This window comes from Gymnodraco acuticeps, unplaced genomic scaffold, assembly GCF_902827175.1.
Source record: "Gymnodraco acuticeps unplaced genomic scaffold, fGymAcu1.1, whole genome shotgun sequence".
Classification (NCBI taxonomy): Eukaryota; Metazoa; Chordata; class Actinopteri; order Perciformes; family Bathydraconidae; genus Gymnodraco; species Gymnodraco acuticeps.
Genome location: NW_022990938.1, coordinates 1,636,862 through 1,651,900, shown reverse-complemented (window position 1 = coordinate 1,651,900; position 15,039 = coordinate 1,636,862). Strand labels below are relative to the sequence as shown.

The window sequence follows — 15,039 nt, the reverse complement described above, 5'->3', positions numbered from 1 at the left end:
GTTGTCAGTCCGCCAGGCTTGGACGGTAAATGGACTTTGCCTTTGTTGGGTTGTTAAGTCGGTATGCTCCGTTTGGTTGCATAATTGTAGCCACCAGCGCTGTGTGTCAGTCACCATCTCATTGCTCGCGCTTGAACTAAAGTGCCACAACGAGCCACCCAGACTACAACGATGTGCTGCTCTGTGCACTGCAGTAGATTTTTGCCCGGTATCGCAACTAGCAGCTCTCTCTGGCTCGTCCAGGATTATTGTATACCAGAAGATTTTACTCAACCGATGCATTTTATGTCTCTCTTCACAGATTATTTGCTACTATGAAAGGACAATAACAGAACGTGAGTACAATGTGTAACAGCTGTATATTTTAGGCAATCCAGAATGTTTTGTTGATGATAATTCTAAGGCAAATTGCTCCAAATATGTCATCTGTGATGGATGTGTTTATGTATGTGTTTTGACAGAGAAATGAATGCAAGGAGAAGAGGTGGGCAGCCTAACAGAGGAGGGGGGAAGTTTAACAAGCCAAGAGGAAGAGGAGGAGGAAGAGGAGGAGGAGGAGGAAGAGGAGGTGGAGGTGGCGGTGGAGGTGGAGGTGGCGGTGGCGGTGGAGGTGGAAGTAAAGGAGGAGCTTGCGTCTATGATGACGGTGATGATTTCAGTCTTGATTCCGGACCCTCTCGTCCAAGCAGGTATGTCAAGTGAAGGAACTAATGATCAGATTTGAACTTTCTCATAGTTTGCTCATTTCCAGCTGAATCCCCTTTTCACCCGAATCTCTCTTGTTCTCCGCCCTTTCTCTTGAATGACCAGACCTGGTAGAGGACGGGGCGGCGGAGGCGGTGGCCGAGGTGGCGGTGGCCGAGGTGGCGGGGGCCGAGGTGGTAGCAGTGGTGGGGGCCGCGGTGGCGGTCGTGGTAGCGGAAGCAGTGGTGGCGGAAGGGATGGCGGTCGAGGAAGAGATCGTGGGAAAAGCAGCAGCAAGCCTCTCCCAAGGTCCCTGGCGAGGACACGAACAAGCCCAAAGCCAGATGACAGCATCCGGCCGGAGATGAGCACCATGCCCATGCAGAAGATCTTCATGACTACTGAGAACCAAGAACAACTCAAGGAGCTGCTGCGGAATCTGCAGACCCGGGACTTTGATGAGCCATACGAGTAAGTACATTCTACTAAATATATCAATTATATAGATAGCTTTCCTTTTCCATTCCACAAGTAATCATATCATTCTATCTGCCTCAGTGAATCTGATTCAGATTATTCTGAAGAAGAAGAGGATGAAGAGGAAATTGATGAGTTGGACCACCGTGACGAGGGCCAGTTTTGGGCCACTACTGATGAGCCTGTGGAGAAGGCAGAGAGCCCGGTGTATCTGACCGAGTCGTCTGATGAGGAACGGCCTACCCCTGAACCTATCCTCTCCTTATTCGCCATAGGAAAACTCTGCAGGTAGTGCACATATTTGTTATCCTGCTTTTCATCTGAAGCCAGTGTTTTGCTGCTGGGCTCTTAAGAACCTAACTTTGGAGAAGATTAGGAAAAAGGGTTCAGATACAGCTAAACGATTGACTCCTAATAACCCTAAACATTTATTTTCTTATTGTTCTTTTCTGTAGGTATGGCTTTGACAGGGAGCGTGGCAAGCAGGCATTGGAGGCTAGTGGAGGGGAATTTGGGTCCACTCTGGAAAAGCTCCTCCTCCAGATTTTCAGTGAGCGCTACGGCCAGAAAGCTGTTTCTCCTGATGGTCTTGAAGTGGTGCCTAGGGATGAGTGTTTGAGCCAGAGGCAGGAGGAAGCTCTGGCTCTCGCTGCCATTTACGGTGAGCGCTTCAACGAGCGCATTGCCAATACAGTGTGGACTGTAACCCTGGACCTCTCATTCCTCTCTGACAACGCAGCCAAGAATGGCAGGCATGGTCGAGGTGGTGAAGGAGTTGTTCACATCCGAGATGTCTGCCGGTTCTTTTTGAAAGGGCAAGGCTGTCGCTTTGGGGACAAATGCAAGTTCAAGCACCAGCTCCCCACTAAAGGGAGATCTGGCTCCCCAGACTTTCAGGGCCCGAGCCAGCCTGGCTTCAACAGCTTTTCCCCTAATGAGTATGAACTAGAGGTGCGTTTTCCCAAAGGAAACCGTTACCCGTTTCAGGCACCAATAGTCGCCTTCAGCACCACCGATGTGTCTTTAGGGGCCGCGGGGAGGCTCAGCGTGACGGAAAAATTGTTCGAAGAAGCGTTGGCCGCAGCAAAGAGCAACGAACCTGTCGTTTACACTCTGATCACAATGTGTGAAGATGAATCTGCGATCAAGGAACTGCTGGCTGTCCAGCATCACAAATACAGCACGCCTCCGCCTGTGCTGGTGCTTCCTCGACCCTCTCTTCCCATAGCGAAGAGTAAGAGCGTGAGGAGCAACGCTACTGAGGACAGCAGGAGCAGTAGTACCAACAGCAGGAGGACAGCACCACCTACCAACCAGAGACACATTGATTGTGAGTCAAAACGATTTCCCCTATTTATTCTAAATGTTTTGCACCAAATAATACTCAGCATTATATGTTATGTGTGTAAGAGTTGAAGTGCTATCTCTGTCTTTAAAGTGAAAGAGAAAGTGGAGGCAGAGGAGCTGGATGAGAAGGACGAGGACGACGAAGATGAGGAGGATGTTCCAGTCGAGACTGAGAGTTACGTCAACCTGAGGAAGAAGATGGTGAATAAGCACAACATGAAGATAGACAACATGCAGAAAGAAAATGGCAAGCTGTGCCGGGAGTTTAAGAAGAAGCAGGTAAAGGACAACTCATCTTACCAACGTATTCTATCCAACATGATGTATGTTTTATAACTCACGGCTGTTCTTCCATCCCTCTGTCCACTCAGTCATCGGGGCGTTTCAGGTCCATGTTGGAGCAGAGGAGGAAACTGCCCGCTTGGAACGAAAAAGAAAACATCTTGGACCTGCTGGAGCGGTGCCAGGTGCTTGTTGTCAGCGGGATGACTGGGTGGGTCTCGGTGTTAATTGTTCCCATTCACAAGGACTCAGATCAGGAAAATGCTATTACAAACAAATATAATACTAGGATGTGGAAATATTAATTCTTTTGGATATTTGCTTTTCACCAGTCTTAAAGCATACATGCAAAATACCCCTTTTTTGACTAGTGCATTAAAAATAAATTGTATAACCTTAAAATATGATGATATTTGATTAAGTAACAACCCTTTCCTTCCATGTTGTACATACGTGAAATACTTAAAAATACATCAATTAAAAACCCCATGAAGATGCTGATAACTGGTGAATATCAAGAAGCTCTTCATACACCTGCTGTGACTGTTAAATGTTTTTGTTCTGTAACTTCTCTGCAGGTGTGGTAAGACCACTCAGATCCCTCAGTTCATTCTGGATGCCTCTTTAGGGGGTCCGGCAGATCAGGTGGTCAACATCATCTGTACTCAGCCACGCCGAATCTCTGCCATCTCTGTGGCCCAGAGAGTGGCGCAGGAGCGAGCGGAGAATCTCGGCAACTCTGTGGGCTACCAGATCCGCCTGGAGACTGTTCGGGTACGGCCACATTTGAATTGATGCTCGATTTTTAGCCAAAGGTTCCAGACAGGACTTCTGTGTTGCGTATGATTCCTAGCTCTATGTAGCTTTATGCGTCTGTCTTTTTTCAGTCGGCTGCCACCAGACTGCTGTACTGCACCACCGGCGTGTTACTGCGGAGACTGGAGAGCGAGGCAGACCTCAAAGGAGTATCGCACGTCATTGTGGATGAGGTGCACGAGCGAACAGAGGAGAGGTGAGATTATGCAAGTCCCTCACATATGGTGCAGAACGTAGGCTTTCACGCTCCTCCTAATGCATCTGAGCAGACACTTATGGGGAGGCACTACAGACAAACACTTTTAATTTAGAATATTTCAGCTATTTTCCTTCCATTACATGCTGTCTTTCAGTCGACTGGAAAGAAAACCTCCAAATCCCACATTTGAGTTACTTCAGTTTATTTAAACACACCTAAAGGTAACATTAATGCCTCGTTTGCATATTCGAACATAACAATTCTGAAAACCTGTATTGTCTCCCCTTAAAATCTTTTTAAATTTCATTTATCTCATACATAACCGTCGCAAATAATATGTGACCCGCTCTATCGGAATCAGTCGGAAGTCGTAACGGCTCATTTCAAAATAAACGTGGATTTGTGTAAAAAAATAGTTGTTCAGGTGTTTTGTTTGATTTTAAATAAACAAAGTCTTGGCTTTCAGAATATGAAACTTTTATTTCCAAAATCACACGATAAATACATGTTTGAAGCTTGTAAAGGGAAGAAGACAGTTCTCCCTCGCACTCTGCTGTTCCGCAGCGCCGCCCCTCTCCCTCCGGCTGACATTATGAATGTAAGGCGTAGAGTAATCATAGATAACACGGCAGGGTCCGTTACAGTTTGTTTTCATCTGATTTCAAATAAACAAAGTCTTGGCTTTCAGAATATTAAACTTGTTTGGGCAAATTCAGATGATAAATACAGCTTTGAAGCTTCGGCATAATTACAAGCGGAGAACGGAGTAACTTAACGTCACAGCAGGCATAACAACAGCCGGTGTTTCTCGTGAGTGTTCTCCCCGGGAAACAAACACAATACACACAAACGCAAAAATACACAAACACACGTATACACACACACACACAGACTCGCGAGCTTCCCCCATACCATTAATCCAAACGAAAATATCTTCCCTCCGTACTATTTTGATAATTTGCTCCGCTGATAACCAATCAGATCGATGGATTCCAGAGAAGAGAAAACTTTGAAGGCCTTTTTCTCAAAATGACGACTCGGTGACAGTCATTATATAATGTGACATATTTAGCTTAATATTTGCAGTACAAAAACAATCCTGATATCATTAGACAGCTAGGAATCTCCTCTTTCCAACAGTATACAACTCAAAATGTGTCTTGGGGTCAATGCGAATGTGATTTCGATGGAGCAGGTCACATATTGACTCCTCTGTAACCGGTTTGCTTGGTCTCTATTTCCTCTTCTCTTTGTCAGTGACTTCCTGCTGTTGGTTTTAAAAGACCTGATCATGCAGAGGCCAGACCTGAAGATCATTCTGATGAGCGCCACACTTAATGCCAACCTCTTCTCTGAGTATTTCTTCAACTGTCCCACAGTGCACATACCAGGTAGTAACCCAGCTCTGGTGTCTGTTTCAGAATACATGTTCAAATAGGACACCTCATTCCATTGGTTGTTTCTTTTCTCAACGTTTCTCTCTTTTCAGGTCGTACCTTCCCCGTCGACCAGTTTTTCCTTGAAGATGCTCTTGCTAAATCTGGGTAAGTACATGCAGCTTCGTCCCAACAAATATTTGATCCAACTCTGTTAAAGGATGGGTTCAACTTAAGGTCTCCTGGAAACTCAAGCCAATTTTATTTGTTCTAACAGCTATGTCATTGAGGATGGCAGCCCGTTCATGCGCTCAGGGAAACAGAATTCGTCTTCCACAGGTGGACGAGGAGGGAAATCAGAGCCTCGGGACAAGGTGGACGACTTGGGCGACGACATGTGGAACTACATGTCTTTCCAAAAGAAGGACACTGTCAAAGACTCCATTCCAGACCAGCAGCTCAGCCTGCAGGATCTCACGGTCCGATTCAAAGGTAAGTTTAGAACTAGCATCATGAACGGATCTGTTTTAAAGGTTCTTCAACTTAAATAAGCTGCTGCTGCCGCCTGTTATGAATGTCACATTGTGTTTTGTTTTTGCAGACACTAAGAAGTCTGTACTGAAGAATATTGCTGCGATGGACCTGGACAAGATCAACATGGACCTGGTGGAGAGCCTGCTGGAGTGGATTGTAGATGGAAATCACAACTACCCTCCAGGTAAGAAACACTCATGAGTACTTATTATAGTCGAGGAGATTTCAAGACTCTTTGAGAGTTGGAGTGTGAAAACTGTAGCATTCTGTTCTGCCTCCAGGTGCAGTGCTAGTGTTTTTGCCAGGCCTGGCTGAGATCAAGACGCTGTACGAGCAGCTCAAGTCCAACAGAATGTTCAACAACAGGGGCAAATCCAGGTCTGTGTCCAAAACCCTGCATACTTGCAGCAACCTCATTCCTGTTATTTATCGCTGTTCATATTCCCCACTCTGCCATTTTCTTTTTTTTTTTACTTTAAGAGCCAAACCTGAATTTCTTGATAGCTATACAAATTTAAAATAGACACACAATCCTGATTTTAATAAATGCTTGTATACTAGGGATTAACATCGTCCTCATTTAAGTTGGACAACATCCTTACCAAACGGGTAAAAGAAGTAATAATCAGCCTTTACAATATTGAGAGACCCAGTTCACAATAGAAGTGAAAACAGTAGATCCTTTGTGTCTGTATTGTGCTTATTTTCAGGTTTCTAATTGTATGTTGTGCCTCCAGAGTTCAGGAAGAAACGGTTTGATCAAATGGTCTCAGTTAGTGGGTAAACACTTTAGTAATCAAAGGGTACTAACTAATGTGGATGTATTTCTCATTGATAGATGTGAAGTGTACCCACTCCACTCAACCTTGTCCAATGAGGAGCAGCAGGCAGTTTTCCGCCGACCCCCAGAGGGAGTCACGAAAATTATCATCTCCACCAACATCGCTGAGACCTCGGTAACCATTGACGACGTGGTATATGTCATCGACTCCGGCAAGATGAAGGAGAAGAGGTAACGGCCTCAAGTTTGGCTAAAGTGAATAGACATCAGTTTACCTCTTTAGATGAACTGTATGTAAATGTTTTTACATTCTGTCTTTAGATGTGATCTGATGTGGATCGAGTATTGTAGAATTTTCTCATTTCTGTTTTTAATTTTTTTCAGATACGATGCCACTAAAAGCATGGAGAGCCTGGAGGACTCGTGGGTGTCTCGGGCCAACGCTCTGCAGAGGAAGGGTCGAGCGGGGCGCGTGGCCTCGGGGGTCTGCTTCCACCTCTTCACCAGCCACTGCTTCCAACACCAGCTGGCAGAGCAGCAGCTGCCTGAGATCCAGAGAGTGCCTCTAGAGCAGCTCTGCCTCCGGTACATCCATCTGTTTGCTCTTTGCACAATGCCAACCTCCTCTGTAAATGCTAATTAAAAATGGCCTTCACAAAAGAGAGGGGGTCTTCTATCCAGAGAGGCCTTACCTCCAGCACAATGTCAGATTTTAGAATATTAAAAACATGAATTCCCCATACTAGTATTTACCATTCCCCCTTCTTAACAGAATCAAAATCCTGGACTTGTTTGCTGATCGGATGCTGGAGTCCGTCTTCACTCGGCTCATCGAGCCCCCGGCTATGGAGAGCTTAGACGCAGCCAAGCAGCGCCTGCGGGACCTCGGGGCCCTCACTGACGATGAGAAACTGACCCCGCTGGGCTACCACCTGGCCTGCCTGCCCGTCGACGTGCGCATCGGGAAACTCATGCTGTTCGGCGCCATCTTCCGCTGCCTCGACCCTGCACTCACTATCGCTGCCAGTCTGGCCTTCAAATCGCCCTTTGTAAGAAACTGCTTGCATCATAATTCAGATTTATTATCCATAACTAACTACTTGATTTTTGTGACACCTTATGTTTCTAATTAAAAATACTTTCTCTATCTGGTCCTGTGTCTGTGTTCCAGGTGTCTCCATGGGATAAGCGAGAAGAAGCCAATGAGAAGAAAGTGGCCTTTGCCGTGGCGAGTAGTGACCATCTAGCTCTGGTACAGGCATACAAGGTACTGACTCCTAGCAGAATGACAGAATAATGTTGTGTTAAGCAAAGTGCATCCATACAAATGTATTAGTGACAAGTTTAAGAGAGGGCGAAAGACTATAATTGAATGGAATCGGTGTCAAAAGTATCAGAATTGGACATGAAAAAGATCGAGCCATCCCTTTATCCGAGCTTCTATAAATGATATAATGATTGATGTGATGGACTACCCTTCTCTTGCAGGGATGGTGCTGCGCAGCTAAGAATGGCCACCAGGCCGGCTTCCTCTACTGCAGGGAGAACTTCCTGTCTTCACGAGGCCTACAGGTGAGGCAGTGCTGTCCAAAGCGCCTCTTCTACAATCGTAACTTCCCCAAATCATACATTTCTTAAAAACATGTCTGTTATGACCTGTGCAGGAGATCGCCAGTCTGAAGAGGCAGTTTGCTGAGCTGCTGTCTGACATCGGCTTCATCAAGGAGGGACTGAGGGCCAGGGTTATCGAGCGCATGAGCTCTAAGGGCACTGATGGCGTTCTGGAGGCCACCGGCCACGAGGTAACACACAGGGTTTTATGTGTTGTTCAAATAAACATTAAAATATCATTGCAGAATTTAAAATAGAATAGGACAACATATTTCTTTTTAATCTGCCTTTAAGCAAACATATACTATGTATTACTCCACAATCGTAGTCTTAAAGAGAATGTAATAAATGTATAACGGTATATATCATTCCTTTTCAGGCTAACTTGAACTCGGACAACATCAAGCTGATGTCCGCCATGCTCTGTGCTGCGCTCTATCCCAATGTGGTCCAGGTCTGTATTCATTCTGTCCTTTGGAATAACAATCTGAGGAAAGTGTTGAACATTACAAAACGATCCCCTTCCTATTATACACACTTGGTTTCACACTCTTTAACTCTTTGTTGCAGGTACGATCTCCTCAGGGGAGTTACAAGATGACGAGCAAAGGAGCGATGATGATGCAGCCCAAAGCCCACGAGCTCCGCTTCATGACGAAGAACGACGGCGCCGTCCACATCCACCCGTCGTCTGTCAACTACGCAGTGAGATGAAAAGAAACGACGTATAGTATTCAGCAGCTAGGTAGAGTGGCCGGCCTGTTGAAACCCTTCTTTGTGCCGCAGGTTCGCCACTACAACAGCCCGTACCTGGTTTACCACGAGAAGGTGAAGACAAGCCGAGTCTTCATCAGGGACTGCAGCATGGTGTCTGTGTACCCGCTGGTGCTGTTCGGAGGCGGGCAGGTCCACATGGAGCTGCACAAGGGAGAGTTTGTCATCTCCCTCGACGACGGGTGGATCCGATTTGCCGCCTCTTCTCATCAGGTCAGGAAGAACAGTAAACAGATGTAATAGTTTAGGTTAATATGCACAAATAATTACATTTTTTATTTTTATAGCGCTTTTCAAGAGACCCAAGGACGCTTTACAATGGGAAACAAAACAACAACATAATAATAGTCACAAGGATACACAGGTTACAAAGCTCTTTCTTTGCACATATCCTCAAAAGTGACATTGTAATCATCTTTGTTATTTGGAATTGAATAGCAAAGTGACATTTTGAGGACAATGGTGAAAACAATGCACTAATCAATATGTTGTCACATGAAATAGTAATAATAAGCATAATATTAATATTATCTGTTTTCATAGGGTAGAACAGAGATGTGAAATTGAAAAAAAAGACATTACAAACACATAAGTTAAATTACGATATGTTTTTATTAATGATGAATAATGTAAATGGTAACTTGATGTAACTCTAACTCAGCCAATTAAAATGGCCCAAACTTCAGAAACGTTATTTAATATGCCTTAAATATGTAAGAGGGCTTTACAAGGAGTATAAAGAAAGCAATGCGCTATGTTATCTCATACAATTGTATTAATAAGCATTATAAAAAAAGTATTTGTGTAATGTTACATTTTCTGTATTTATAGTGATAAAAAGAGGTAAAGTTGAAATAAACAGATATATATGAGTTAAATTATGATAAATAAATGCATGAGCAATATACAAATTAATAACTGGAAGTAACTCCAGTTCTCTGCGCTTTACGGTCCTCTCTATTGGTTTAACTTTAAATAAACTTCACACCGGCACCTGATGAAGTGCGCCCCAGGGGCCTCATTTATAACGCCGTGCGTAGGATTCACGTGGGAAGGTTGCTTACGTAGTAAAAAAAAAAAAAAATAGGTACAGAAATGTTCCGATTCACAAAACATTGCGTACCGGTGAGGAAAGTGCGTACGGCACTTCCTACGCCGGTTTCCCTTTATATATCACAATCGACCCGAAATGCGAGTGTCGCAGAAGCTAACTTCCCCCATGTGTGTTGCGCAGGTGGCTGAGCTGGTGAAGGAGCTGCGCTGGGAGCTAGACCAGCTACTGGAGGACAAGATCAGGAGCCCCAGCATGGACCTGTGCACGTGTCCCCGCGGCTCCCGCATCATCGGCATGATCGTCCAGCTCGTCACCACACAGTAGCTCCACCTTTCAATGACCTCAACGTACGAAGCTCTTCAGTATAACGGTCTTTGTGCTCCTGCATCACTCCCACCAATTTGAAACACCATCCATTAAGGATGTCGGGTCAATAAAACCCTGACACTGGTTAACTTTTTTTTGTATTCATCACACACGGATCAGCAATGCTTATGCTGAACTTGACTTGTTATTGAAGTACTTCTAAGTATCAGTTTACATGAAAACAAAGCTGTTGTGTTGCTGCAATGGAGGCTTTTTGAACCATAAATTGCCTTTTAAAGAAAAATATGGCTCTATGCAGATGATCCACAAACCTCCACAACAAATCATTATTGCTTGGATAAAGCCCTTACTGCGGTATGTGCAGTAGATCGGCACACGGTTGATTGATAAACATGATGTCAGATATAATTTGTGTACAGCGCATTTTTATTTTGGGGTTGTGTGTGTCTCGCTCACAACTGACAAGTTTCTTGGGTCCATATTGGATTTCTTATAATCACAATGACTGCATACTTGTTATGGTAATAATATTTATTTGTATTGCATGATTGAGAGAATCCAAGATCTTCTGCATGGTATTCCACTGGTTTACATTCACTGAATGTACCTAGATGTTACAGTGATGTCAAAACTACACTTTCACAAAGTGAATGCAAGGGCTTTTAAAAACAGAAACCTTTGGTGAGGATATCCAAAGAATTTGAAAGCCTATTATCTAAAGTGACAAATTCAACTATCACAATTAAAAACATTCAAAGATAGCTGTCTGTGGGCTCTTATTGAACAAATGATTTCCCCAGCATTTAGCTTTTGTCTTCTGCACTAATCTATGGTTAGCTTGGTGTTGTTTTTTAGCCTAGCGGTAACTTGGATGCAACTAAAGAATTTACAACCTTGTTGAAGCCAACCCCTACATTCATCAGTGATTCTGATCCGTCTCTACGACAACAAGGCATACACAAATAGGGTCTCATTGTCCCAGTTGAAGCCATTCAGATGCCACTTACAGCCGTGCCGAGTCCAGAACTGGTAAGGTATACGCTTATTTATTTAACTTGACAATTTCAAGCATTGAAGCGAGATAGCGATTAAATCATCTTGTCTATCTGAAAGAAAAATGATCAACTATTAATTGTTGCATTCCTCTGTATGCATGTCATTTTACAGATGGGTGAATAATCTCTCACCACATTTGAAGTGACCTTGACTTCTTTTACCATGGTAAAGAAAATGCAATATTTACTTGTGATTTTAAACTATTCAATAAAGTAAGTACAGGAACCAGTTTTTAGTAAACCGACACTTGTATCTTTTATCAAGCCAACCAAATCCAGGTCTCAAAGTTCTCGGCCTGCCAAGAAAACTAGGGGTCCAAAAACACCCAAAAAGAGGTCGCCCAGTGCCAAATCCACCAAGACAGAGGTGGACCTCCTCAGCCCAGCAGCCATGGAGAACGTCTACTACATTTCCCACAATGCAATGGACTGTCTGCACTTCAGAGGCTTTGGATGGCCAAATTCAAATAAGAAGAGAACAAAGCGCAAGAAGAAAAAGTAAATTATTATATATTCTTTTGCCAAATATAATGAATATTCTAAATATTTGCCTAAAATGTGTAACATTAATGGTGCCATCTTGTGTACACTTTTATTGACAACCCATGTGTACCAGGTACTTGGTGCTAGAACCAGTGCAAAGCAGATTTAAAAATGTATGTATTGTCTTTTTCCAAAAAACAGAAATGTGCCAATCGAACTTTACTTCATTCACGAGGCAAACACTTCTTAACAGCAACTTTATTGTAAGCTGAATAATTCAGATTCACGAATGTCAAGATTTGGCAGTTCTTTTTTACACCAGAAGCTTGTCAAGGAAAACCTTTTGATTATGTGGAATACAACAGAAGAGAACAACTGAATGCTTTATTACAATTCCCTTTAAAGAACATTGTGTACACCTAATGTGAATATAATGAATGTTATGTGCAAGTTATCACACCAGAGTGCATCATAGAAAAGGCAACAGTGCCATACTGGACCCAAAGTGTTCCCACCAGTCAGTTGTTATATTCTTTAAATCCAGTTTTTGTACAATTTCTTATAAAAATAGGCTACAATGAGAACATGCCTATAAAACTAAGGTTAGAAATAAGTGTGGTTCCAGGCACTGTTAATATTCTCATATACATTTTACATTATCAAATGTACTCATTGTAACATAGCCATGTCAAATAAATAGTTTCTCTCCAGGGTTGCATCTGCTTGCTTTGCATCATGGTCCGGATGCTCACTCTGGGGGCTTCTTCTTGGCCTCCACGTCTTTCTTAAAAGCCTCAATTTTCTTGGCTATGTTGGGGACCTAGAAAGGAACAAGCAGTAAGGTCAATCCAATCTAATGCACATATTTAGATGTCAGTGATTTAGGTACACCTTGCCAAATTTGAAGGTAATAGTGGTCAGTTATTATTATATAGAAAGATGTTTCTAATTATGTGTGTCCTATATGAGGATGACCATACTTTTGGTCAAAGTTAAATCAACATATCTAAAACAGCATCAACATAACTCAAAATGGTTACCTTTTATAAAACTAAGATGTATTGCAGGACTGACTTGGTATCAACTAGTTTTAAATTACCAATTAAAATGACGACCTTCTGCAGCACCTGTCCGACTACCTGGCTTTGTCCGGTAGAGGGGGGTCAGTGTGACAAGCAGATTACTTCACTTACTCAAAATAGGTAAATACGCTCAGTGTTTCCCACAGATTTGAAATATACTTGGGGGAGTGGTGGTAGCAGAGGGGGGGGGGGGGGGGGGGGGGGGGGGGGGGGGGGTTGTTGAGGTGATGTGCATAACATTAACCTTTCTGTTGGTCGCTTGTTAGCAGACTCTTCACACGATGGCAGAGCGAACAGGTACAGGCAGGGCCCATAGTGATAGCCCTATAGTTTAAATCTACTACCCACAAATAAACATATGGCCGTGGGTTACTATTTTTAAAAAAAAGGTAAATGTATTTAGGAACCTATCCATGTGATTTTAAGTGGGGGTGGACCTCAAATCCTCTAGGGGGGTCCGGGGGCATGCTCCCCCGGTAAGATTTGTTAAATGCATCAATCTGGTGCACTTTGAGGGGCAAATAAAGAGACTAGATATATGGGAACACCTATATGAAACAGAACTGTATACAATTCAATAATCATAAAATCAGGGCCATAACCAATAACATATCCAATATGAAAAAACACTGACACCCTCAAATGGAAATATGTGTTTACATAAATGGTGACCAAACCGTTTGAGACCCACTGTGAACTTAGACTAAGTTAACTATCTAAACACTCCTTTACCTCACCTGAGCTGAGGTTATCCCGAGCCTGAATGACACACAGAGACCAATCAAGGGCTTTGATTTATGATCTGTATGACAGTGGCCATGTCGGCAGGCCACATCATGTAGACAGCCAGTCACCCTGTGTGAGGCAGACCACATCATGTAGACAGCCAGTCACCCTGTGTGAGGCAGACCACATCATGTAGACAGCCAGTCACCCTGTGTGAGGCAGACCACATCATGTAGACAGCCAGTCACCTGTGTGAGGCAGACCACATCATGTAGACAGCCAGTCACCCTGTGTGAGGCAGACCACATCATGTAGACAGCCAGTCACCCTGTGTGAGGCAGGCCACATCATGTAGACAGCCAGTCACCCTGTGTGAGGCAGACCACATCATGTAGACAGCCAGTCACCCTGTGTGAGGCAGACCACATCATGTAGACAGCCAGTCACCCTGTGTGAGGCAGACCACATCATGTAGACAGCCAGTCACCCTGTGTGAGGCAGACCACATCATGTAGACAGCCAGTCACCCTGTGTGAGGCAGACCACATCATGTGGACAGCCAGTCACCCTGTGTGAGGCAGACCACATCATGTAGACAGCCAGTCACCCTGTGTGAGGCAGACCACTTAACAGGCCAGGCCATCGGGAAACCCCCCGGTCCTCCTGATGGCCAGTACGGGACTGGGTACAGGAGGCGTAGAGCGAGGGATCATTGTCCACAAGTTAATCGATCGCAGATGGCGTCGTGGTCACGGACGAATACAATAAATAAATACAATTATTAACTAAATGGGTCGCGAAATATACTTGGGCGGCCGTTAATATACCTGGGCGGCCCGCACAAGTATAGTCTATGTGTCGGAAACCGTCGCTAAAAAACTTACATCATAGTTTTGAGCCAGGTACATCCCGACGACATTTCCCAAGGTAAAGCCAGCCTGAAAGACAAGGAGCAAAAGTCATGTGAGGCCAACATGTCCGACTTACTGATAAAGTAGCATTTCATGATTACAGATTGAGGTCAATTAAAGTGACTGACTTGTATTGCACGTTTAACTAAACTGATGGTAAATGACGCCTATTTTTCATTTGTCACTATTCACAAACGTTACAGTAGAGAGGTGTTCATTACAACTGTCAAGAGTTTTGACAGCAAGTTATGCTATCACGTTAGCTTGCCTAGTTTCGCGTCCTTGTAAATGTTAATGACTGTCATGCATTACAACGTTAGTTAAACTCACCAGGAACTGTAGCATGTTGGAATAACGAAGGTTTGGCAGCAGTAGAACGAAATACTGACTCAAAAGAAGGCAGTGAGTTACAATTTAGACGGACGAAATCATCCAATCTACTTGGCTAACGAAGATAGCCCGTTATAAACAAGACGTGTACGCATGCGCGAAAAAATAAACTATCGCGTTATTTTTACAG

General features: G+C 43.9%; 3 protein-coding genes across 3 annotated transcripts; 2 read left to right on the top strand and 1 right to left on the bottom strand.

The window, feature by feature from the left end:
* The first annotated feature begins 599 nt into the window (after positions 1 to 599).
* On the top strand, positions 600 to 11,023 carry dhx57 (DEAH (Asp-Glu-Ala-Asp/His) box polypeptide 57). Its single transcript, XM_034234259.1, has 23 exons — positions 600 to 689; positions 811 to 1,155; positions 1,243 to 1,449; positions 1,617 to 2,491; positions 2,600 to 2,787; positions 2,880 to 3,001; positions 3,369 to 3,564; positions 3,678 to 3,802; positions 5,063 to 5,196; positions 5,295 to 5,349; positions 5,459 to 5,673; positions 5,783 to 5,899; positions 5,997 to 6,093; positions 6,554 to 6,727; positions 6,881 to 7,081; positions 7,269 to 7,545; positions 7,668 to 7,763; positions 7,985 to 8,068; positions 8,161 to 8,298; positions 8,487 to 8,561; positions 8,678 to 8,812; positions 8,894 to 9,094; positions 10,116 to 11,023. Exons 2-23 carry the CDS (start codon positions 1,049 to 1,051, stop codon positions 10,257 to 10,259), a joined length of 3,963 nt encoding a protein of 1,320 aa, XP_034090150.1. The 5' UTR covers positions 600 to 689; positions 811 to 1,048; the 3' UTR covers positions 10,260 to 11,023.
* Positions 11,024 to 11,163: 140 nt separating this feature from the next.
* On the top strand, positions 11,164 to 12,510 carry LOC117558229 (small lysine-rich protein 1). Its single transcript, XM_034234265.1, has 3 exons — positions 11,164 to 11,291; positions 11,430 to 11,483; positions 11,583 to 12,510. The coding sequence occupies exons 2-3, from the start codon at positions 11,481 to 11,483 to the stop codon at positions 11,817 to 11,819; spliced, it is 240 nt and encodes a 79-aa protein (XP_034090156.1). The 5' UTR covers positions 11,164 to 11,291; positions 11,430 to 11,480; the 3' UTR covers positions 11,820 to 12,510.
* On the bottom strand, positions 12,044 to 15,021 carry stmp1 (short transmembrane mitochondrial protein 1). The gene is made up of 3 exons (XM_034234266.1): positions 14,850 to 15,021; positions 14,493 to 14,546; positions 12,044 to 12,620 (listed from the first exon to the last, which is right to left on the bottom strand). The coding sequence occupies exons 1-3, from the start codon at positions 14,862 to 14,864 to the stop codon at positions 12,549 to 12,551; spliced, it is 141 nt and encodes a 46-aa protein (XP_034090157.1). The 5' UTR covers positions 14,865 to 15,021; the 3' UTR covers positions 12,044 to 12,548.
* Between the last annotated feature and the right edge of the window lie 18 nt (positions 15,022 to 15,039).